General features: G+C 34.6%; 1 protein-coding gene across 5 annotated transcripts in view; it reads right to left on the bottom strand.

The window, feature by feature from the left end:
- The window catches only part of LOC106673020 (potassium voltage-gated channel protein eag), a 103,389-nt gene extending 76,877 nt beyond the window's left edge, over window positions 1-26,512 (bottom strand). For 4 of the 5 annotated variants that reach the window (XM_024228903.1, XM_024228905.1, XM_024228904.1 and 1 more), the window contains exon 1: window positions 26,363-26,512. In XM_024228903.1, the coding sequence (XP_024084671.1) occupies window positions 26,363-26,441 (79 nt within the window). In that variant the 5' untranslated portion in view covers window positions 26,442-26,512. The remainder of the gene's footprint in view (window positions 1-26,362) is intronic. The other variant, XM_014404923.2, reaches the window with a different exon arrangement.
- Window positions 26,513-26,931: the final 419 nt, after the last annotated feature.

The raw sequence follows: 26,931 nt of genomic DNA, 5'->3' as shown, positions 1-26,931 counted from the left end.
GTGCACCAAAAATTGGCTCACTTCCTTTTTTTAATGTTAAAATCAAAAGAAATTGGCCTTGGGTCAGATTTAAACGCACCAACGTTGATTTTCCTATGGTGCACCGAAAATTGACTCACTTTCTTTTATTAACGTATTAATCAGAGGAAATAAGCCTCGAGTCGGATTTAAACGTATCCGCGTTGATTTTCCAATGGTGCGTCAAAAAATGACTCACCCTGTATAATATGTCATATAATATATATACAAGATCCGAAATTAATTATTCATGAATTGATAATATGTAACTCGGATTTAGTAAGTGAATTTTGGAGAAAAAGTTGATTATTTAGTTTTACACCACCATTTTGAAGATTTTAAATAACTCACATTCAACCTATGCCCTCCTGGTTGATGTTATGAGTTAGGCATTTATAAAGGATGTTGATTTTAGCACACCAAATATGTGTTTCTTGGTGACTGGTTGTTTCATAATTTGTTGAAGTAGTGAGGAGCGGTAAAAAATGAGGAAGTTCAGTTGTTTCACAACCATTTTCACACAAGACCAATAGGACACCGCAAGAATAGCACCACACTGTATGCCCTGAAGATAACCCAAATAAAGGTTGTAACGTCAACAAAAAAATAAAAAAGATGTCTTTCTAAACTACTTCATTCTTGACGCTCCTCTCGACTTCAACAAATTAGCACGCTTAAGCCGGAAACATACACGATGCATCGCCAACCAATTTATTTATTCAAACTACATGTATTATTGTCCTTATATTAAGTACAACATACTTATTTTAATATAAACCAAATTAAACGAGATCAAAAATTCTAGTTTTTATTAAAATTATTTAATTATGATGGTTAAGAAGGAAATTTACCAAAACACCGTAATAACTTTATTTAAAACAATTAAATTTAATTAACAATTTATTACATGGTTGTGCTCATAAAATTTAACTAACAATTTATTATATGGTTTTGCTCAAAATAATGCATTAAGAACAAAAGAGGCGTTACGATTGTGATACTGATTTGTGATACACGATGTGTGCGCTTGTCGTCGCATAGATGTGCTCACCCTACCAACACGTGCCAAGGCGTCGGGTAGCGTCGCATAGCGTTGCATCGGGTAAATGTGTTCCCAGCTTAATTCAACTTTACCCCGAAATTCAACTTATGCACTTATTCACAATTCATACAGAGTTGATTGTGGTTTTTGGTATGCGAGTCGGTGACATGCTGAACCGGAGGCACGTTCAATTACTGGGTCTGTTCATGAATTCATGCAGACGATTTCCGAATAATCAATTCATACAGAATTAAAATGTGTACATTAATTATATGGATAAATTCGATTAAGCGAATACTTCTTAGCTGTACCTGTATGCGTATAAACCAACAAATAGACTTCAACTGAAGACGGGTTACCGCCTAAACAATCCTAATGGTAGAATAACAGCGAGAATAGGCTGATGTAGATCAATTTCCATCAACTTGTCAATCTGCCCATTTACCACTTCAGATCAAAGCCGCGAGACAGCTTCAATACCTCTTCGGGCTTTAATTTACTTCCTCCGTGAAACAAGTTTAATCCGATTTGGGAAAACCGATGAAAATTTACGAAAACATTTATAAACGGTTCGCCGTGAAAATGCGGTTTACTCATTATCGGATAATTTGATCGCAAAGTCCCGGCCAGTAATTAAACTTTATTCGATTAAAGTGCATACCACTGCTTGATTTAACTCTGCCTGACTCACCTGGCAAAGTTTTAATGCATTTGATCGAGTTCATCACCACATTTGTTCTCTATTTAAAGAATCTCCTCTTAATCTAATTTTGTAAAATGATGCATTTCATGTATACTTATGTCTCAACATAATTTTACTTATACATTGAATGCTGCTGGTAGTTAGGATGCATGATATATATACTTTTCGTAAATGATCAATATTATTAAGAATTAAATTCACTAATTTCGTGGTCCGCTTGACCAATTAACATATTACAATTATTGTTCAAAAGTCAAGTTGGTGTCCGAGTGGATCGAGGTCACGATAGTTCAAGTGGTAGAGCAGCGGCGTATCAAGCCGAAGATCGTGGGTTCAAATCCCGCTCGTGTCATTGACTTTTTTATCTCAACTAAAAACCTTAATTAATTGTAAAATATTAATTGGTCAAGCGGACCACGAAATTAGTGAATTCAATAACTTAAAATGAAGTATATTTCATTAAAGCTCTCCGTGGCCATTTCATTTGTCGTCGAGAATCCAATCCGATTACACGACATTTGAAAAATGGCAAAAAGGAGGGAAAATTCAAAAGGTGCGGTTGAGATGGGAAGTTGGTGTCCGGAGAGGATCGAGGTCACGATAGCTCAAGTGGTAGAGCAGCGGCGTATCAAGCCGAAGATAGTGGGTTCGAATCCCGCTCGTGCCATTGACTTTTTTATCTCAACTAAAAACCTTAATTAATTATTAAGAATTTCTTGTTCACTGCTTTGTTAATCATTTCAATCATACAAATAGCAAAAACCTTCACAGAAGCAGCTTCTAACTTCTCTTTTTCTCAAGACAAATCCTTAATTTTACGCTAGTGCAGTAGCTCAATGCTGATAAATCATAGAAGAACCTCTTTAGCCGCCAGGATATTCATTTTGTCTTAAGATGAGAGTAGCCGTATAAATAAAAACGATTCGTAATTAGAAGCCGTGTTTCGTCTTTATGCTCATCTTTATGCCCCTCTACCTCATTCTCGAAAGGGGGTTTATTGTTATGCGGGCAGCATGAATGGCCAGGGAAGCAGGCAAGAAGAATACTAATACATCCCCTTCACTTTCCCTTCTTTGCCATCCTACACTCCACACGCTTTCAGCCGTTTTCTGAATACCCTTACCCCATGATTTTATGTTGTCCTTATTCACCCTAAATCCTCTCAATTGTGAAGGTCTTCAAGAGCCTTGGTAAAGCTCCGTCATTTCTTGGTCTCCGTTGAATTACCGATAAAAAAAAAATCTTTCCGACAGAATGCTTATGGGAAGCGGTAAATCAAGTCGCTGACTAAATGGACCAATTATCGATGAAGGACGACAAAAGGGACTAATTTAAATAGCGATTGTTGCTCTTGTCGACATAAATCAACAACTGCCTAACCATCGGAATCAATCACAACGAGAACCACAATAAACCGTAAATTATATCGCCACAATGGTAAAATCTCGAATAACATACCCTTCTGGCCACTTCTTTGTCCATGATTCATAGAGTTTTTCACGGTCCTTGGCAAATTTCAAATTGCATTGTAAAAAGTTACAAATGGAGCTCAATAGTACTCAAATGGATTAACAAGCAACTGTTATGCAAGTAAACACAAATTTTTCTCCCATTCTCACTTCCTCTCACATACTTCATTATTATTTCCCCTTGGATTTTTTTTCGTTCATTCATTTGTCCTCCTTCTTCCTTCATTCATTTTCCAATTTCAAAATATTTTTCGTTCTCTCAATATCTCTATGCATTCTTTCTCTCACTCTCACACTCTCTTTCTCTTTCGCTTTCCCTACTCATCTTTCTCCCTCTCTCATTTTTCTTTCCTCCTTTCTTTTTTTTTCTCTTTCATTCCTTATTTTTCTTTAATATTTGTCGCATCAACTCATTTTCTCACTCTAAAGACTGAGTTTTCCTCTTCGCTTTCTTTTTTCTTATTCTTTTCCATTTGCACTTTAACTCTTAATACCTTTCTGTCTATACCTGCTCTCTCTCTCTCTCTCTCTCTCTCACTTTCTCTCGCACTATCTCTCTCTCTCTCTCTCTCTCTCTCTCTCTCTCTCTCTCTGTCTCCATCTATTTATCTCTATTATTATCTACCTATCTGCCTTATGTATCTTTATTCATCTCTCTCCCGCTCTCTCGCTTTCCCTGTTTCTCTCTCATTTATCATCCTCTCTTTTTTATTCATTTATTTATCCTCTCTCTACGAATTTTCGATAAAAATGTCAGAAATGGTGAATTTTGTGTACCCCTTCACCTCCTTACTTCGAAAAATCTCCAAAAATGAAATTTCTGCCGATCAGGCTGGTTTTAATCTCATTCGACGCAGAAATTAATCCTCGACCGATGTTTTTTCGAGCAGTTTTACGGTTAGGCTAACGGTTTACTAACAATTTCACGAATAAGGTCAAAAAACGTGGTTTTTCATGGTTTATTTTTTGCCTGTAGCTCGGAACTGAAGGGTTTGCGGACACAGGTTCATAAGACCTTTTTTACTCAGCGTTCAATTTCCTATAAGATCTGGAAGTTTGGCTGAATCGATTGGGGCCACCCTGTATTTATAAATTTACACTCTACCTCTCGAGTTCTATCTGTATCAGTATTTCTTTTTATTTTTGTTTATCCATCTCTTTTACTCATTCTCTGGTACCTATCTTTCTTTCTTTAACGAATTATGTTATTTAACTAATTGTTTTATTAATGGGTAGTACTACTCCAAACTATGAGCGAATTTTCTTTCTTTTTAAAAAGAACGCGATTTCAAAAGATATTCAATGTTAATTTTTTTGAGGAATAATAACAATAAAACATCCACAACAATAAAAAGGTCTAAAGGTTTGTCGTATTAGTTTGTCGGCGAATGGATAAGCAGCTTCAGCTAAGTTTGGTAAAATTATGAATGGATTTGTTTTACAATCTGGGGGACAATTAGAAACATTGATAAAATGAGATAAATAACAATTCTAACACAATTAAAATTTCCAAAAATGATATTTACAAATCGTGAAAGGCCGGCTTTCTCATGTTTATTAAATATGAAAAAAATTAAATGTAAAATTCTTTATGAAATAGCTAAATTTTGTTTGTATCTGCAAAAACTTTTAATATTCGATTATTATATTCAACACTCTGACTTTCCTAACAAAATGAACTAATCGCTAAAACTGTGAACCATTTAACACAATGCTGTCCCTATGGAAAAAAAATTTATAATTTATTATCGTTATTAATCTATCTCATCATTCATTCCGTCCGACAGTGACCTAGAACCCTATTTTCCGTCTTGATCTCAAAACATGATGGATTAGGCTCACAGTATTTTTTTGTAGGATAGTCCATCGGTACAGCGACACATTCATGGATCAGCTGCAGTGTCCTCAATTCTTGTAACTTCCTGGCGAACCTCATGATTAATTTCGTTGTCGTTGCCAAAAGGTCAGGATTGATCAAATGTTTTTTGTACTGACTAGGTATCAGTGGGCTGATAAGCCTGTAGTTCGGTCGTATCCGATCACTTTGGTTCTATTTTCGTTGTTCCAGCTGTTCAAGATTTTTAGGCTTTTTACATTTTTTTTAAATGGCGTTGCCTCACCTTGCTTATAAACCTGATTAACAAACCCACAGTGAAAAACAATAGGCAGACAAAAATTATCAGAAAATACCCAACTACAGAAACACCAATAAGTTCATATTATTTCATCAGGTAGAGAAGCTAAGATTTTCATAACTTGCATTGTCTGAATTTTAAACTTTATGAAGTGACAAATCCTTGAGATTTTATATCATATAATATTTTATTTTATGAAAATTTGTTTCTTTTAGATTTATATGAATGAATCTGTAGTGAGATTTTATATTTTTCATTGCGCAAAAGGGACAAAGAGGCAGGAATAATTCACTCCTTTCGGCATTTAATAATTATTTTTTTAATATCAACACTCCTTTAAAAATTGCGGTCATTACTAATACTTGTTATTAAACTGAAAATGTAAATGAAACTTTTGTGATAATGCATAGATATAAAATGTCTTGTCAGTCAAACTCGGTTTATTATTGTAGGATGAGAAATGTGTCAATTTACCATCCAATTCTACAGATAAAGAATTACATTGAAATTAATCGAGTGTATCGAATTGAAAATAAAATAAAAAAAAGAGGTGGAGGGTCAAAAAATGAATTATATCTCGCACGGGCAAAGTACCTCGTTTCCTCCCTGCTTTGTGTGTAACTTTCAATCCGGAATGGAAAAAAGCCCTGCCAGTTTTCCGACTGAATTTTTCCCCTGTTGTGAACCCGAGGGTGATAAATCAAGATGGCGGGGTATCTGGTTCCATCTCTGGGGTGAATAAATACGTGAGAAAGCCAGAGGCGAGGGGGTCGGAACCGAGAGCATAGTGCACATCGGCCGGACTTACAACACTAATCCGTGCGGCATAGTGGAATAAATGACTTACGGAATCCGATAATTGATCCTGGTTTCATCAACGCATATAATACACTGGCAGGCAAAAAATTCCACCCACTTGTAATATAACTGGATTTGAATCTATTTTCATATATTAATCAAAGTTTCACATTTTTTAACGTTTTATAATTGAGCCTTCGTTTATAAAAGTTAAAAAAAATGTAAATTGCTAAGGAAAATGAAAAAAATGACGGGCATATAAAATTTGTTTTAGAATTTGAATTAACATTTCAATATCGCGTATTTCCTCATCTTGCATTAATTATATCTCGCATATTTTCTACCAGTCTGGAAATGTCTCTTTGCTGGATGTTAGCCCATTCTTCCTTTCAAAATCGTGTAGTAGGTAGCGATGAACTTGCCCTTATTCGTCTTTTGAGGTTATCCCTTAAATGCTCGATGGGGTTCCAGTATGGAGAACGGGCTGGCCACGCTAAGACCATGATGTTATGCTGTTGAAGGTACGTTTGTACTATGCGAGCGACATGTGGACGAACATTATCATGCAATAGAATAGGATTGTCCCTGATTTAATTGAGGGCAGGCAACGCATGATGTTCCAAAATTTCTTCCATATAGCCAGTGGCCGTTAAAGATCCTCCACGAACAACAACCAACTCTGTGCGACCCTCCTTTGAAATTTCCGCCCACCATCACTGAGCTATATTGAAAAGATTCGTTCTGGGAAAAATTACAAGCTTCATACTTTTCATTTCGCCTTCTCCACACTCTTTCACGCCTATCTGGAGATCGTAGAGCAAATCTACACTCATTTGGAAAAAGTACAGCAGACCAAATCGTCTAAAGACCAATGGCTGTGTTCTCGAGCAAATGGGAGTGGTGCAACTTTTTGTGTTCTGGTCAATTACTGGTTTAATCTTCTTCGTGCGTTCAGAAATTTGGACACGTCGAACGTCCTGGAGCTGATGAACCACTTGAACAATAGTAAGGTGCCGGTTTCGCAAAACTCCCATAGCCTAAAACCGGTCATCCTGTGGTTCTGTTTCACTAGGGCGTCCAGAACCGGGCCTTCTACGGTAGGTCCGTCCCAGTTGGTAAAAACGCCTAACGGCGTCTCGCAGTGTTTCGTAGAGAACTCCGATGGCAATAGCCGCATACCTGATAGAACGTCCATCATCAATAAGTGCCACACCACGCGCAACATCCTCAGCATACAGCAAGTGGAATTTTTAAGTTTAAAAATTGATATTAAGGAAGACTAATTAAGGGCAGAATTTTCTTTTATCGAGAAAATGAAAAAAAAATCAATTCGGAATTTTTTGCCTGTCAGTGTATATCAGATGTACCTTGTATATTATGTACTCAAAAATAAAAATTCGGATTAAAAAAACGTGGTCAAGCAATCATTAATAATTATTTCTCAAATACATTATTGATTGTATCATTTGTTCAATTCATAAATATAGAAATATACTAACAAGGAAAACCTACGGACATGGATCACCGATTTCAATTAACCTTTTTTTTTGTTATAGCAATGTGGAAAACGTCAGACCCATCATGTGTATGTATTTCAGTTTATTATATACCAGAACATTTTTTTTTTCGTCTAGGATATTTAAAAAGTGAAGGTCTTTTAACGTTATTAAACCATATATGTATTTCGTAGTCATAATTGACCTATTAATTATTTTAATTAATTATACTTTTAATTTAAGGTTTTGGTTATTACAGATCAGCCGATTTGTTATTTTCAGTAAGATAAGAAAATTATATGTAAGCTGGTATAAAAGTTTGAAAAATCAAAAACGCTTCCAGCAAAGAGGCCAAAACAAATTTTTTTTAGAAAACAATTAGTTTTGAACACTCTTTAATCCCCTAAATACGAATTTGTCTAGCAATTAAAAAATATACATTTTTTGTAGTATTCGCCGTGGGAATATTAGCCATAGCAGCGGCGTATTTAGCCGAAGATCGTGGGTTCGAATCCCGCTCGTGACACTGACTTTTTATCTCAACCAATACCTTTCATATTTTTGAATTTATTTATTTTTGAAAAAAGTCAATGACATAAGCATTAGAAGGGGAATAATTTGTGTCCAGTGGTTTTTTGGGGGTACACAAAAGAAATACAGTTTTAGTTCTAGCTAAAACATATTTTAAAACGTCAATCTGCGAGCAAGCAAATTTGAACTACCTACTGAAATTACAATAGATAATTTGTGTCCGAGCAATTACGAAAATATTTTAAAGAGTCGTCCAGAGATCCAATCTGTTGGTTATGTACAATAATTAATTATGCAATTGTCAATAAATAAATATGGTTTAAAAAGTTATTGTACATATTTTCTCATAAAAAACATTAAAATGATAATATTTTATAATTGAACATTATTTCCGGCTTTGTTAAACATCCGTGAAGGATTTATGGTGAATCGTCACTTTGTTACGAAGGCAAACACATATAACATTTTTAACTTACTAGTGTTTTTTTATATACTTCACGTTAGATTGAAACAATAAAATATGCGCGTCCAGTGTTTTGGCTTTGAGTGTATATAGATAATAAATAAACTATTAATTTAAATATAATTAATTTGTAATGAAGCTTCCGAAGAAAACACTCAAAATAGACCTACTTCTATATCATACAAATTATTACATTAATTTATGCCATAGAATGAATTTGTTTTGTTAGAAAGGGAAAAATGAATAATTTAATCACCAAAAATATTACACATCTTCCAATTTAAAAATGTTATAATCACAAAATAAACGTAATAGCCTTAAAGTATTTACCCTTTCAATTCCATTCACGTTTTCATATGGATACAGGGAAATTTAAATGAAAATTCGCGGAATACCTGTTTGCAAATTGTATTTAGTTAGCAAATGGCTTCCTGGTTGTGAGCTATATTTACACACAGCAGCGTACAATGAAAGAGTATTGAATTTCTGCAAATAACATCAATTTTCACGTTTTCAGATTTTCTCACTAATTTTAATTCGTAATGATGTATTAATCGAATAATTTCTTGTCGACATACCGATCAATAGCGATTTTTAAACAATGTATACAATGTGTGGTGTAAGTGACCGTTAGCCAATGATTATTGGGAGATGGTGAGATGCGGTCTGGTGTGACGTAGGTTTTACAAAAACATTTTCTTTATCGTGGAACGTTTCGATCTTTATTGAGATCATCTTCAGGGCTCAAATTGTTTATTTTCAGTGTGTCATTCTTGTCTGTCGTGTTCTTGTCTGTGTGACAGACATGAATGACACATCCACACGGAAAACAACGAAAAACAAGCACTTTGAGCCCTGAAGATGATCTCAATGAAGATCGAAACGTTGCCACGATTAAGAAAATGTTTTTCTAAAACCTACATCACACCAGACCACATCACGATCTCCAAATAATGTATACAATATTTTCTGTAAATATGGTTGAGAGTGAATGAGTTTATTAGTGTGATTAATGATGTAAAGATAATCTACCTTATATTTAGTGGGATCGGGGATGTTTGAATGGACAACATTCATTGGGCCACATCCCAGATCGTGCCAAATATATTGTGCAGGTGACTAGTTTCAGTTTTATTTCATAATTGTATTTCTTTTTGGATGTATTGAGAGTAAATGTATTTATTAGTGGGAATGTGTACTGTGAGAGGGCTGATGGGTGAATGTTGAACTGGTTTAATTCAATTTCAGTTCTAGAATTTTTCTACTCAAAAGATCAATAAATTTATTTATTTTGAGTATGTTAAGAGTGAACGTATTCATGTGTAGAGTGAGATTATCTATGACGGAATATCGAACGTGTTTAATCGAGTATTAGTGCAATAAATCTAATTGTTTTGGGTATGTAACAAAAATGTCGAGAAATTGGCAAAATACACCAAAAATATTAACATTTGTTTTGTGTGTTGTGCGTGAATTTCTTTTTTTTCGAGAAATTTTAAATAATCGCAATTGCATTTTTAAATAAGAATAGAATATATGAAAAAAGTATTGTAATGTGCTTTAACATCTTTCCGCGATACCTGACAGTAAGACATTAAGTCCTCGTGCATGACAGAAAATACTTTACAATTTTACTTTACTTTTATTTGTATTTGTGTGTGTTTTGTATTGTAGGGGTTCAGTATAGCACTTTCCAGGAACATTTGCCGACCGTCTATGACGGATATTAAAAAAAAAATATGCACTGAATTTTTAAATGTCCTTTTTATATTTTGGCCAAATTGCCCTTTTACAATTTATTTTCGACTTGCAATATATTTGCATTTTTATATTTCACTAATCTCTTCATGTTTTAATAGACAAAAGTTTTAAAAAAAGTCGATTGAATGAGCAGGAGAGAAGATAAATGCGAAATGCAAACATTTCAGAAGAATTAATTAAGGTTTTTTAGTTGAGATGAAAAAAAGCTAATGGCACGAGAGGGATTCGAACCCACGACCTTCGGCTAGATACGCCGCTGCTCTACCACCTGAGCTATCGTGACCTCGATCCATCGGACATCAACTCCCCATCTCAACCCCACCTTATGAGTTTTCCCTCCTTTTTGCCATTGTTCAAATCCCCCCCCCCTTTTCGAATCCCTCTCGTGCCATTAACTTTTTTTCATCTCAACTAAAAAACCTTAATTAATTGTAAAGTATTAATTGGTCAAGCGGACCACGAAATTAGTGAATTTCAGAAGAACGTTTTTCGAAACTTACTCAGGAGGTGTTAAGTTAATGTAAACATGTATTATTTGCTTGTATATTGAGTGAGTGCATTATACATACAAATATACCGGGTGTATCAACTTCTACAGTCCACCCATTTAATTCGGAAACGAACAAAAATGCTCTTATACAAATCCCAAGTTAATTTTGGCTAGGAATCGTGTGGTGGTAATAGATTGACATAACTTTCTCACCTAGCTGGGAAATGTCACCAACTTTGTTATTTTAAATGAGAATCCCATATTTTTATTTTATAATTCGATTTTTGAGCTTATTTTATGCCACTGTTACTAAAAGGAAAATTTTAATCGGAACGACCATTTATGAGTTATGTCCGAAGGTAGACGAGTGAAGGGGTATGCTTTTATATACTTACAAGCACTACTATTACTAAATGTTGATTACAAATTAATCAATATGTACAATTCAACATTTTACAAAAACCCAATACATAAGTTATAAAAAGAAATAAACCATTCAATTTTCCGAACAATTTAACGGCATTTGAGAACGGCGTATTTCTCATATATAAAAAACATGCAAATAGATGGTGTATTTTCCGCCAAGGATACGCTCGGAAAAGAGTTGTATTTCAGACAATTTCCTTTTGGATTCTTTTATGGTGAGAGAAGTGTAGGTCCTTTTATCATCTTTTGAACCCGACGGCAAAACCCGTGCTGAGCTTTGATCTCCCCGTCGTGATATAACCCGAGAACAGTCTGGGGTTTTTTTTGTGGTTTTATATTGGAAATTGATTTTGCTGAATAAATAAAAGGAAGAAGCCGGTGGCTGAATGTGGCAAACCAAACAGGCTTGATGTAAATGTTTTCTTTTTCAGACCGCGAGAAATGAATACATTTATCTTTGTATTTTGAAATATAAGTTAAAACAGATAATAAAATCAGGTCGATTAAACATTGGCGAATACAGGTTGTTAAAAAGCACCTTAAAAGGCAAAATGTACCGAAGGGTAGACAGTAATATCCCGCATTTTTGTCTTTACTTTTTGTCATTACGGAAAAATTTCCCTTTTTAGGCATCCCAGAACAAAGAATGATGAAAAAATTCCTGCAAGAACTTTCCTTTAAGAAAAAAAATTAATATTTAAATTGTTGTTCATAATAACTTTCTGATAGCAAATATGTAGTAGATTAACTCAGAATAAGCCGTAAGTTGGTGACCCACGGACAACTAATTTTGTGTCGAACGCCTACGTGTCCGGCATGTGGTGGTGACATGTCAAATTGAAGTAGTTGTGTGGTGACGTTACCATTTTTTGACTGTGCAGTTGGTTTGAATCAGCTCGTAAGGCGTCAGTTGCCTGTTCGACTTTTTCTGAAAGTGCCGACATTCCTTATAACATTTTTTGAAATAGTTAAATCAATGAGGTTAAAGCTGAAATCGCCTATGAAAGGGTCCGGAGACCATTATTCCATTGTTATTTATATCGTATGTTAAATTTTGTACCAAAGGGCATGACGTATTATTTTATTTGTACTTTATCGATCGATACTTTACACACACTTTTATTTGTATTTCATCGATCATCTTTCCTCTATTTTTTAATATTTTTTAAATTATGGTGGATACTAGGAACTGGAAGTGTTCCCCCTGAGCACTGCAGCTATGTAAAGTTTATTGTACCCCTTCCTGGCTCCATTTTTCCAGATATTGCGATCGAATTCCAATATGTGTAGCTGGACAGTTCATACGATTAATTTTACAAATCCGATGTAATTTATCAAATCGATTAATAATTACATCGCAATATCTAGATAAACAGAAAAAACAACACATCTATAACTGTAAAACACCTAAAACCAATCCCACAGCATAGCCTACGTACCATTTTGAAAAACAACCCAACTCTAATTTGACAAAATACAAATACTAAAAACTGAAAAAAAAACCTACAAACAAAATTTCTAGAAATGATTTACATTATCCCAATCTGCGCCAAAGCCATAAAGCAAATAAACTATTAACCTTTTTAAAACTATTAAACTAACGCAAATTAACTGACAAATTATAAATATTAAACTTATTTTTATATAGCTTATTTTTTCACTTTTCCTTTGTTATCGTCCATAATAATTAACTTCCTTTCCAAAGTGTGGTTATTAGTGACCGTTAATCGATAATTATTCAGAAATCGTGAGATGCGGTCTCTGGTGTGAAGAGAAATGGAAATGTAGGTTGGTACGCTAAAGGAAATGCTTTTCTGAAACCTACATCACACCAGACCGCATCTCACGATTTCTGAATAATTTCCATTCCAATGTTAGTGACTGTGTCCATTGAATAAACCCTGAATCACAAATCAAATCCAGAAAATCCCCATTCTCGACTTCCTTTGAGTCAAATAAAACCGCTTATGATCAAAGAAAATTTCCCAGATTTATCGTTTCCCCCTGTCCCAATCATATAAAAACAGCAGAATACAATTTCACCTTTCACAACAATTTCACAAACATGACACCACAAGAATAGCACCACACTTCATGTGAGTATCGAATACTTGGTTCAAAATTTATATTATTTACATCTTTACTGTATTTTTTCCTCAACATATACTTTGCAATCAATTCACCTAGGCCCTGGAGGTGACCCGAATAAAGGTTGAAACGTCGGGTCTTCACTACTTCAACAAATTATCGAACAACCGGATGATAAATAGTACACATTCATTGTATATTGGTGATAACTTCCCATTAAAAATAAATTACATAATTAGTATGGGGCAACGTTTCTGCAACATATCCGTCAGGATTTAGAGAATCAAGAAAATCATCGAAAATTAGTTAAAATGTATCTCATGTTGAATTGGTACAGGGTCACTTACTAGGTCTGTCTCCACTCGCGTGTTTTTGAGTTTGTCAAATGCGTTTTGACCTTACGCCATCTTCAGTGAGAAACTTCCTCCGGATTCAAAATCCCGGGAGGGGGGGAGACAGACCCTAAGTGACCCAACTGGGTGGTTCAACATGACTTCACCGACTCGGAGACAAAACCCATCATCGACTCTAAAAATGTATCTTCTAACTGATTTTGTATTTTTTTAGCTAAAAGTAACCTCACATAAGGTTTTAATGCTATTTTTATTGATTTAATGTTTTTTTTTGTATTTACAAAACAGCACGATGTGATTTATAGTGTCAAAGCCCCCATCAACTCTCACTTTGATCATTTCTGATTTTTAGCAATGAAGATAAATGAAAAGGAAGAATGGAGCTTTATACTTGAAAAGGGAACTCCAAGTTAGGCTTAGAAAGTTAGCCAAAACCGGGCGGACCGTGAAACGGAATTTGTCTGCCTTTGAATTTTTCTTTGGTAATTGCTCCTGGAATTTAGCCCTTTCGAGGTAAATGGGGTCTGTGTTATTATGTTGATGTACAAGTCCGTAGGGAATTTACAAGCTAAGTAGAGGAAAGCGGTCTCAGGTTTCCCGCATCAGGTACACCTTCATTTAATAATACAAACCTGCCGGCGCATTAATGGAAAGAGGCGTTATATCGCCCGCTCAAGAGGTCTTGCGAAGATTCCTGAGGACGACGTTAATTTATTCTCTTGATATTAAAACCGAATGAACATGAAGAATTCCAATTTTACCAAAGTGAACAGGATCAATAATATATTAGTATTTAATTAATATTTATTAACGAATCAATTAATTAAAATTACAGCCTTAATTGTAGATTTAAACTATATTCAGCGATGAATATATAATTTTTTGCCATGACTTAACAGATTTTATAAAGGGATTTAATTTAATCGTCAAACACTATGACGATGATGAAAATATTTCATTTTTATACTTGGTGTAAAATAATAAGCATCGATATTACACGTTCTTTTTAAAAAAATTATCATTTCATTAAATAAATTTTAGTACATTATATATTTACATAATATTTCAAAACGACTAACAAAACATATACATGAAGCACTTAAGCGGGGAACACACTTACCCGATACAACGAACGCTATGCGACGCTACCCGACGCAAATCCAAAGTCCAATTTTCCATAAGATTGTATTATCCCCGTGCACATCTGCCCGATGCTATGCAACGCTACCCTACTCTACGCTCTGCGATCCCCACTCTCCAGATTTTCGTCGAGTAGCATCGCGTACAGCCGAAGATAAAAGAACCGGACACACATATTTTTATTTCAAACTGCATGTATTATTGTCGTTATATTAATTACAACATACTTATTTTAATATAAACCAAATTAACCGAGATCAAAAATTAATTAGTTTTTATTTTAAAATTAATTAATTTTAATTGTTTGGTAGAAAATTGATCAAAACACCGGAACACCATTTTTTGATATAATGAATTTAAGTAAAAATTTATTACACAGTTTTACTCATAAAATTTAACAATTTATTTCATGGTTTTGCTCATAAAATTACACCATTTTCGTCGAGTAGCGTCAGAACAGGACACTTATATTTTTTGTACTTTATTTCAAACTAAGTATATGTAATTTTGTCGTTATATTAATTACAACATTTCTATTTTAATGTAAACCAAATTAAACGAGATCAAAAATTCATAAGTTTTTATAAAAATCTCAATCCCACCTTTTGAATTTTCCCTCAGTTTTGCCATTTTTCAAATGTCGTGTAATCTATTTGATTCTCGGCGACAAATAAAATGGCCACGGAGAGCTTTAGTGAAGGTATACTTCATTTTCTTATTAAATCCATTACATTTCGTGACAAATGTGTTGAAAAATGGCAAAAAGGAGGGTAATTTGAAAAGGTGAGGTAGAGATGGGAAGTTGGTGTCCGAGTGGATCGAAGTCACGATAGCTGAAATGGTAGAGCAGCGCCGTATTGAGCCGAAAGTCGTGGGTTCGAATCCCTTCGAGACCCTGACTTTTTTACCTCAACCAATACCTTACTTAAAGATTAATTAATTGAAAAGAATTTATTTGGTAAATTGGACCACGAAACCTAATCGTTTATTAGCAAAAGTAATAAATGTTTTTATTATTTATATAGCAATATTAATAATTATTTGTATATCGAACAAATTTAAGAAATGATGGGGGTGAAAATATAGAGCATAGGTGGTCAAGTACAGATAGGATGTTCAAAATGCTAGCGTTGGTACTACGGTTGATTCCATACTACTGCTCAACTGGAATATTAATTTGTCTAAAAATATTTTCTCACCATTATTGCTTAAAATAAAGCCTGAAATTTAGCCTAACTAGCTCAAAGGCGGGCCAAATCGCTTCTAGCATTAGGAGCACTGCCGATAGGTAGCCTTAGAAGGATCTGACTGGCGAAGAGGTTCATCTTCACGTGATGAAGAATAGGTCGTACAAGCCAAAGCACGCTTATGAGTCCGGCATGTAGAGAAAGTTTGTTCCATGTGTCACACCTATTATAAGGATGTAATTCCGCATCACATAGAGAGCGTATGAGAATCGTGCTTGAGCGCGGCGGTATTTGGGTCCCTGTACCGATTTTTGGAGGAAATAGGGTTGCTTTATTCCATAATAACTCTGACAGTTTTGTGTCCCTAGCGTGTGTTGAGAAAGAATGTTTTTATTGGCGAAAATGTGTAGTGTGAGAAGGCTGATGGCGGAATATTGAGTACCCCATCAACCATCAATTACGTTATTTATATAATGGATATTGAATAGGAATATCGAGTAACCAACCACTCAACTGAGTGAATTGTATGTAAATAAGAAAGAATATATTTAAGAGTGATTAAGCGAGTGAATAGGTTTGGATTTGGATCTGATTGCGTTGGAGGCTGAAATGACCTAGCGGTTGGTAATGCCTTATTTTATAAGTGTTCCAAGGATATACACACTTTTACATTTTTTAGAACTTTTCTTTGTGAAATCTTAGTGCAAGGTTGAACAGAGTGTATTGAACCCAAGGAAAGCAACAACCCATGTCATATGTTAAATAAAAACATTTATTAGTTGGTACTAAAAATTAGATACATTCTTCTCGTGGCATGGCCAGCGAAGAGCACTGATTTGACCCCATTAGATTTTTACAAATGGGGAACTCTGAAAAGTGCAGTGTACAGCACACCCATCGAATCGAAGGAACAGCTCACAGAGAAAATTGGGAAAGAAGGAAGGGAAATGGATTTGATTTTTGTTACCAACTAATAAATGTTTCTATTAAAAATATGACATGCATAATGTTCTTCGGTTGCTGCTCTCTTTGCGTTCGATGTTACTTGTTTAACCTTGCAAAAGTGATTTCACTAAGAAAAGTTCTAAAAAATGTAAAAGTGAGTATGTCTTTGGAATTCTTATAAAATAAGGCAAATTTGGTGAAATTTGATGGAAAAGACATTACACGAGTCACAAGTCAAGGGTTTTGCCATTTGGCATTCTTTCAGCCGGTATTGTGCAGAAGAGCGAATTTTTCAACGGAAACTTTATTATCTTGTGGAAAATTTAATATAGTTTGCGGAATAAAGGTCAGATTGGTATTTTGTTTATATTGCTAATGTTGAGAAATTACTTTTTATGTGAAAGCATCAGATTTTATACTGAAATCACAAAAATGTTAATATCTCAGAAAAGTGTGAAGATAGAAATCTCACTCTGGTGGCACTGAACTATGTTTTATTTAGTGAATCCACCTTGGCAATATTGACATTTCACCCCGTAACAACCTGTATAAAGGACGTTGTCAAATTGCAGACACGCGGCCGCTCTAGCTCATCGACGCTGTCACTTTCTTTTAATTATGTTTTTTATTATATTTTTAGCAACAGAGAGATCTTCATTTTATTACTATTCAGACCTACGTGACTGGGGATCTAGACAACAATCACCGTTTTGCCGTATGTTGTTATATGTGGTATTTGTTGGAACATGTAATTATTAGATTGCGTTCGAGGATCAAAGAAATTGTTCTGACGCGATTGAGAATTGAACGCAGTAGGCTCACCTACGGATATCTCATGGAGCGAGAACCAGGTGCAAACGTTGCAGAGGGGACATCACGAAAAAAAATGTTCTGACGAGTTGTCCAACATTCGAGCGATCAAGAGTACAGCACTAGCTTCCGACACAGCTTAATTACGCACAGATTAATGACGCTAAAGTTGAGGAATTTTATGTTAAAAAAAAATTATTTTAAATTAAAATCACAAAAATATTAATATCTCAGGAAAAAGTCAAGATAGAAACTTCGTTCGGGTGGCACTGAACTACGTTTTATTTATTAAATCCTAAAAAGATTGACATTTAACCCTGTAGCATCCTGTATAATGCAGAATGCTGTTAGACGAGGTGTTGTGTTTATACATATATATATATTTGAGGTATGTATTCCTCCTTTCATGGTATTAAGGTATTGGTACTTTGGCGATCTGGATCATCAAATGATACGAAGTTAAAAAACTTTGAAAATTTGGCCGCCGAAGAACAGGTTCTAACTTGTTACTTACAACTTTGTTGGCACCGCTATGTGCTGGCAAAATACCTTTGCTAACACCTTATTCATATGGTAGGGGAGATAAAAGTTTCGCAACTTGACACCATTTTCTAACTAGATATTGTCGGAAAATTGGGTGCTTTCCGTGTCGTTACTTCTGATCAGGAACTTTATAATGACGCGATCGATCGTCGGGAAAAAGGGATTGCCGCTACAAATACACTGGTCTCATTTTGGTAAAAATGAAACAATGTGCAGTGAAAGCTGTTCTTAATTTAGACAAAAAAAAAGAACAAACTCCATGGTGGTTTTTTTTTATTTTCACTTTAGCCACCTCCTTTTAATGAGAAAGTCTAAAGTGGAATAAGAGAAAATCCTACTCTTGGAAGCCGAAAAGGAATGGGAAAGCCAAATAAGAGGGTAGGTTTTTTTTAAAAGGTAATTTAGCTTTTTCGTCTTTCTCACGCCATGAACAAATACCTCCTATTTTAAGATCATAAAAACCTTTCTGTTCACTAAATGCTTTAAAAGGTCAAATTTAAAAAAATAAACACTGCAAATTTTAGTTGTCCTAAATTATAAAAAGGAAAAAACAGTTAAATTGGGAGGATCGTTTGTACATATTACTATGTTTACGTATTACTACCTTAATTAATATAACTATTAGTATTGTTCTTTTTTCCTTTTTTATAAGTGTGGAAAATTTTGTAAGGATCGTATGAATGTAAACAGTGGGAGGACGCTATCAAGCATAAAGGCCGAAGAGCAGACTCCAAAAAGGTGTAACTGGTCAATTGCCACCATATTTTAAATTTTCATCTTTATTTCCTTACTTTATTTTTTCACATTTTGGGTTAATAAATTTATTCATAAATATCTCATGGAAGAGTAATAATTTTTGATAATATAAATATTGCATACATAACACTCACTATTTAATACATAAATAAATTACCATTATTATTAATTTTATTAATCATATTATCTCAGTTGTATTTATTGTTTTGTTGCTCCCAGTAAGTAACAATAAATAATATCTCGCTTATTCCAATCCGTTTGTTAATTGCATTCCCTCTTGTCTATATATCACAGAGGCAATGAGAACAACAAAATCAGACACCATTTCTTAGAAATGGGGACTGATTATATGATCCCGAAAACAATCTTTACAACATCCTATAAAGTCTCAACGGCTTATAAAGGAGAGGAAGAATATAGGACAGCATCAGATATAATGATATGGTATACAGATGGCCCCAAAACAAACGAAGGAACCGAATCGGGCATTTTCTGTACAAGCCCAAAACATGGTCAATCAAACTCATTAGTGAAGTGCATTCGGTCTTTCAAGCAGAAATACATGCCATCAATGCTTGTGCCCTGGAAAATAATAAAAGAGGTTACACTGGCAAAAAAATCCTCATAAGATCTGATAGCCAAGCAGCCATTAAGGCATTAGCGTGTAAAATAATCACATCAAGATTAGTCAGTGAATGCATCCAAAATCTCCAAAACCGGGGGAAATACAACAACCTGATATCTTGGGTGCCAGGGCACAGGGAAATTTTGGGTAATGAGACAGCCTGACCAGAGGAGGATCTGCGACCATACATAGGCCCCGAACCTATACTTGGGATAACAGAAACAAATATAGAATCCTCTATCGCAGGACCCAAACAAAACTAATGGAGAAGTGGATAAATTGACTAGAGGCGCTAGTCACAGTAAACTTATGAAACATCCTCACCAAAATGATCCCATTTGCAGATTATGTAATGAGGAGGAGGAAACAGCCACCCATATCATCTTCATGCAAAGCAACAGCTCAATGGAGATTTAACCTAACATCCGAAAAAACTTAGAGAATGAAATTGTACCAGCGACAGTCAACCTGATACTTCTAAGAAGAAGGATTGAGCCTATAGCACTGAACTAAGGAACTAGGAAGGTACAATAAGACAGAAGGCTGCCATGCCTAGGGAGCACAAACCCCACTTCCTAGTATCCTTTTTTACCATACCATATGATACCCTCTTATCTTTTTTGATTAAATATGTAGTTTCTTTTTATAATCTCCTACCCAATCGACGTTCATTTTCCATAATTTGTATATTGTTACACTCTAAGTCAAACGAAAGAGTACAATCTTTGCATTTTACACCATGAACAAGTAATTAAGGTTTTTAGTTGAGATGAAAAAAAGTTAATGGCACGAGCGGGATTCGAATCCACGACCTTCGGCTAGATATAAGATAGGCTAGATAACTTCCTATCTCAACCCCACCTTATGAGTTTTCCTTCCTTTTTGCCATTTTTCATCTCAAATAAAAACCTTAATTAATTGGTCAAGCGGACCACGAAATTAGTGAATTTATCATGAACAAGGTTGGCTCTCCTTTCTTTTGAATAATTTAATTTTACAAGAAAAAAATGTTTTTTTTTGTTTTTTTTTTAACGTGTCTATCAACAATTTTTAAATTGTTAACTGTATCACTCTTCTTAATTTTTCTACAAAAGTCAATGTATGTGAAGACCTAAGGAAAGTCAAATCTGTTTCTTAATACCCTTTCTAAATTAAAAATTTGCTGATCAATAACATCGGCCTCATAAAACTGCTAGGTTGCATAGTTATGCATTTACATATTAATGAAACGACAGTTAATAGAATTTTTTTTAAGTGTAAGATTTGTGTATGTATAACTCGAAAAATATATGGCAAGGGAAGGATACAGGATATCTACTTTGAATTTTACAACTAGTTTCGCTCTTGCATGCTTCAGGATATTAGCAAAACAAAAGAGACTAATAAAAAACAACATTGTTTGTATGCGGTCTGGTGCGCATCTCACGATTTCTGAATAATTATCGATTAACGGTCACTAATCACAGAGCAAGTCGGATGAGCATTAATAGTGTACCAGGAAAACAAAATAATACACACTGAAAAGTACAAACATTGCAGCAATAATCAAGCCGATTTTTCTGAAGAGGCTTGAGTTGGCAAAACCCTCCTGAAAGAAAATGCGAAAAAGGAAGAGAGTAAGAGTGATGGTGAAGAAATTAAGTTTCAAATAACATCCATATTTCATTGCGCTTCAAAAATCCACCAATCATGAGAGTTTAATCGAGTAAATATGGAAAATAAAGGAGGATGGCTAGGAAGCAGAAAATAATTTGTTTGTAGAATTGCCTGGTGTTAAAGTTCTGAAATTACTATTAAAGAACCCGCTTCTTTAAAAAAAAATTAGGATCAGGTAAGAACAGAATGAAAATTACCACAATGGCTACAAAATCTAATTTTGTTCCACCTCTGAAAATAGAGCAGAGCTGAAAATATCTATCAACTTCCGACTGGCTCATATTCTGTGCACGATCCATGTATGGTACACATGCAGCGTTTTGGAATCATCGATACATCTCCATGCAATGCAAATACGACAAGATATTATCTCAAGATTTCTCTCATTGGATTTGCAAGCTTTTGATCCCCAAGATTATATTTTATAGGTAACAACTATTTTTTCGAAACATACAAATATTTTGTATAACATATAAAAACTAATAACGATTTATTATAACTTAATAATTTGAATTATTTATTAACGTTAATTACAGGTGATTTTTTTCATATTTTCTTATTACCTTATTAACAAATACATGTGAGAAACTAACTCGTTTATATCTTCTTTTTTTAATTTAAGAAACGAAAAACATATTTATTGGCTTAATTACTTAATTGGATTGCTCGTCTGAGCAAGGATATCAAAAGATTAATTTGTATTAATTGTACGTGCAATACGTTTGGGTAGGTTCACGTTCAAATAAAAAAAAATCATATTGATGTAGTTCGATGTAAGTGCAAATAGACGTCAACGTAAGCGAGGACATCGTTTAAAAGTATGATGAGTACAATTTGTTTTAAGTGTAACCCACTAAAGTTTTAAAAAATTTATTTCAGCGACGACGTCTTTTAAATCATTCTACGGATGATCGACGTGAGGCTTAAGGCTTTAGGAAAGTTGTTAGATAAGTTGTCACGGGAAAGTTTAACTGAGTTGTTAAATATGACATCTGTAAAGATTAGGACAGAAAGAAGAAAAAAGTATGGCTGGAATTACTTGGAAAAGCACGAAGGTCCTTGGAAGTCTTGTAATCCGCATGAAAAAATACATTGTTCCTTCCTTACACTTTAAACAAAGATTATATTTAAGGTTTCTATTAATCATGTTTATAGAATTTGCACAATTTTATAAAATACGAATCCTACCAGAACTGTGGTTTGAATGTCTGAAACTTGTGGATTGCAGTTAAAAATTAATACTTTAAATGGACTAATTTTCACAAATCTGTTTCAGTTACATATTTTTCTTTGTTGGTTTCGTCGTTTCTGTTAGAATAAAAAAAACCTTGCCCAATAAGACAGCTTTAAAGTAAAACATAAAAACAAAATTAAACAATAAAAAGGAAACAAATCTAAAAAAAGATTTTTTGGGGATCGACATTTGGTCACACGACACACAAGAATGACACATCTTCACGGAAAACAAACACTTTGAGCCCTGAAGATGATCTCAATAAAGATCGAAACGTTGGCATGATAAAGCAAATGTTTTTCTAAAACCTACGTCACACCAGACCGCACCTCACCATCACCAAATAATCCCTGGCTAACGGTCACTAAACGCCACATATTTCTTTCAAAAAATTAAACGATCGGGTTTATACAAGCAGAACAACTTTCAATTCTGTCTGTATCAGTCGCATAAATAAACAATAATTGATCACAATCGCTCCTTTGCAAAGGCTAGTTAAACCAATATAAGAGAGCAACTGTAGATCATGCACAGCCCCAGGGAAATAAAACGTGCATTCGATACGATTTCAATCCGAACTGAAATAAATATATAAATAAAGCATGCTTGGATTACTGGATATAAATTCAAGCAAAATTAACGATATGTACTAAAAAACACGAAAATTCAAGTCTGGAAGATTGAGATCTGGGCCGACAGCTTATTGGATTAAACTTTTTCTTAATTTATTTTTTGGAAGTAACATTTCTAAAAATTCTCTGAAATGTCTACCCTCCGTTCGTGAAATCGTCACAAAATTTGGTATGCTTATTAAAAATTGAACAAGGTTTACGTTTTATCCAATGCGTTATATAAAAAAAAGTTCATTTGATTTAACTTTTATCAATAATTAATAGCTTCTTTTTTGTCTTTCAACAATTAATTAGCTCAAAAAAGCATTACTTCAATTAATTATGTTGAATTAGAAAGTGATTGTTTCTTTGGAAATTATATTCCTATTAAGACATTATTAGTTATAAATATCATCGCTCGCAAAAATATAACTATAAAGAAAAAAGTCTGTTCAATCAAGAAATCCGGCTATCTCAGGAATTGTGGAATAAATTATTGTATGTTGGGTAGTGTTAATAGTAGGGGGAAAAATACCACCCTGGCTTACAATAGATTGAAAATTTGCAACGTGATGTTGACGCTTGTTTCCGTGAAAACTACATCATAAATTATAACCTCTTGTATTGCGAACCGGTTCTTGTTCGTTAATATCCGGCTCAGCCTTTAATCCAATGTAAATTAAACATGTGTGGCATGGGGAAAAGCTAATTATTTCACAACGTCATCAACATCGAAGCATCGGTTGTCAAGTTGATAAAGAAAAACGAAGAAGTAAGTATTACGTCTGAAATTGTAAACAAGTTTTTAAATCAGTCCTTCGGATGAAAACTTGTAAATTCAAACAAATACATATGCTAATGCCATACATTTTTTAACGATTATTTTCTAACGACAAATGTTTTATATACAATCTCTACCTTTTTTCCTTCTCACTCTCTCTCTCTCTCTCTCTCTCTCTCTCTCTCTCTCTTTTCTCCTTCTCTCCTTCTCTCTCTCTCTCTTCCCCCCCAATTTATTTTTTTGTTACGAGGGTTCCCAACAGCAGAGGTTATATCAGCCATCGGGGTGCCGGTGTTTTTGAAAAAAAATCCCATTTGTAAGTATGTCGGGTTCGAAGGAGGCGATGGGGTTGCTAACCAGATGGTGTAGCGACAAAGGTCTTTCGATAAATCCTGCTAAACTGGAACTGATAATGTTCAGCAGGAGAAGATCAATAGGNATAACCAAAACACTCCCCAGGATAAAATGGTCCACAATCCTGGGGTTTGTGAATAGGTCCAAAAGGTTTATGCAGGACTCGTGAGCCGACCAGGTCCCGGACCTTTTAGGGATGGGGTACGGGTCTACTCTGGCTTTTACCCCCTCGGGTCCTGGTCGCCCGCCCTGTGTAATATATATGTCGGGTTCGAATGCAAGGCAGCTGGATTCGAACCCGGGACCTTTACACAGTGATGTGCGCCGTGTCAACGCCTAAACCGTCGCGGCCACCGACGCCCCTCCCAATTGATTATTCAAAGTTATATTATATTTTTTTGTATTATAAAAAGTTCTATCAGATTTTTAATTTTGCCAGTCCTAAATTATCTTATTTTTTTTCTTGAAGTCATGTTCACTTATCAAGTTTTAATTACCGAATAAATTATGTTAATAAAATTATACTTATGGTCTTGGTTGAAATGAAAAAGTCAGGATAGCTCAAGTGGTTAGAACAGCGGGGTATTCAGCCGAAGGTCGTGCGCTCGAAACCCACTCCTGACACTTGCTTTTTATTCATAGGTATTTATATTTTTGTAAGACTCCACGCCTGTAGATTATTTATATATATTTTTACCCCTTTTTTTAATTTTTCTAAAAATGATTTTCATTAAAATAGGGTTAGTTCAAGAGATACATGGCTTTGATTACAACCCAATTACATTCACACAATTCATGGAAATATTTTATATCAAGGTTGGTATTTTGTGGGGTTAGAATTTTTGAATTTATGCTTTTTAAATGTTTCGTGTTGACATTGGGGAATGAGGGAACTTAATTTTTTATATTGTGGTTTTTATTGTTTAAATCAAAACCATTTGTCTCTTGGACTAACCTTATTTTAAAGAAGACTTTTTGGAAAAATAAAAAAGTATAAAAATATACATAAAAAAGTTTTTTTTCATTTCAACCAAGACCTTAGATAAAAAGTATAATTAATTATAACAATTAATCGGTCAATAATGTCTACTAAATACATGTATGGATTAATATAATATTTACAGAAATACTTACTTCACTAACAGCTCCCCTTGGCCACTTCATTGAGAATGGAATCCTGATTATACGATATTTGACAATATGGCAAAAAGGGGGAAAATTGTAAAGGTTGTCGGTTGAGATAAGGAGTGATGTTCGAATGGATCTAAGTCACGATAGGTCAAGTTGGAGGTTACTGTTTGAGAAGAAAAAGTTGCCCAGTTGATTTGTCAACTATTATTTTGCAGCGCAGTTCAATATCCTTATTATGAATATTGTTTCATTAATACATATTATAAAAGCTATTTAGAGAGACCACCTAATGAACCAATCGAAATGCCAAAAGTTGTCTGCTTGGCCATTCAGGGTCGTAGCTAGTCGTACTCCATCAAGCAACAGGTGCATTTTGCAACATCTGCAAACCTCAATGCAATCGTTTTCTTTTTTGTTTGCATTTTAATTAAAAATTAGCTCTGTTCAAATTTGTTTTATTTAGTTGGTCACCAAGAAGATCTGTTTTTTACGTCGAATAGTTTATCCTCTATTTTGGCTATAAATTGCGATCATAATAGACAAATAAATAATTTGCCTCTGTGGTGGGATCGTTGTACAGCCCAGGCGATAGTACGACATTTATGAACGACGAAATTACGTCCGAAGAGGATTTGGAGGGCGGAGAGCTTGCCGATAAAGGGGCCGTGGCACAAAGGTCGAAGAACAAACACGCGGGGGCAGTCTGTTTGCCCAAGATACACCCTCGGAAATCCGCCTTTGGTCAACCCTTAGCTTTCAAAATAAACAATTTCGTTCTCTCCCCACAGGTCAATTTAAAATAAAACATTTACTTACGTTGTGAGCTTGACCTTCTGATGATATTTTCGAGGAAGGTGTTCTGGGGAGCGACAAGACCCCTCCTTCCGCCTGGCATGACGGCTTGATGGTACTAGGGCTAACAGGGGCGTCAAGCCGGCGGCTCCCCCTCCCCCCACCACACCTCATCTGAAACAAAAAATGACAATATTGTTATAATTGTTCTACCAGTAGTAGAAGGAAAGGTCGCAGAAGTTATCTACATGAGTCAAGTAACGTGCAAGTGTTAGGAGATAACCTTGCACTGAGGTTAAGGTGAACTCGATAAGGCATGGTACAAAATAACAGTATTTACTATAAAAGTAACAACAGTTGTAAAACTTAGTGTAAAAAGGAATTTTGAGAAGAAATCTATCAAATCTACCACATAGATATATTTACTCTTTTCGTTGAACAAACATATCCTAGAAAAAAGTAGGTAAAGTCAAAGTTAAATTTGATTTGGAGACAGATTTGGATCTTTCAGACTACTGAGATAAAATATTACAGTAAAACTAAACACATTTAATCCATTTTGTATCTGTGTTGCTACTACGAGGTGAGCAAGT

The sequence above is a fragment of the Cimex lectularius genome, unplaced genomic scaffold (assembly GCF_000648675.2).
Source record: "Cimex lectularius strain Harlan isolate CLEC.00 unplaced genomic scaffold, Clec_2.1 scaffold357, whole genome shotgun sequence".
Classification (NCBI taxonomy): Eukaryota; Metazoa; Arthropoda; class Insecta; order Hemiptera; family Cimicidae; genus Cimex; species Cimex lectularius.
Note: the sequence above shows the minus strand (reverse complement) of the source record. Positions and strands in the feature narration are given on the sequence as shown.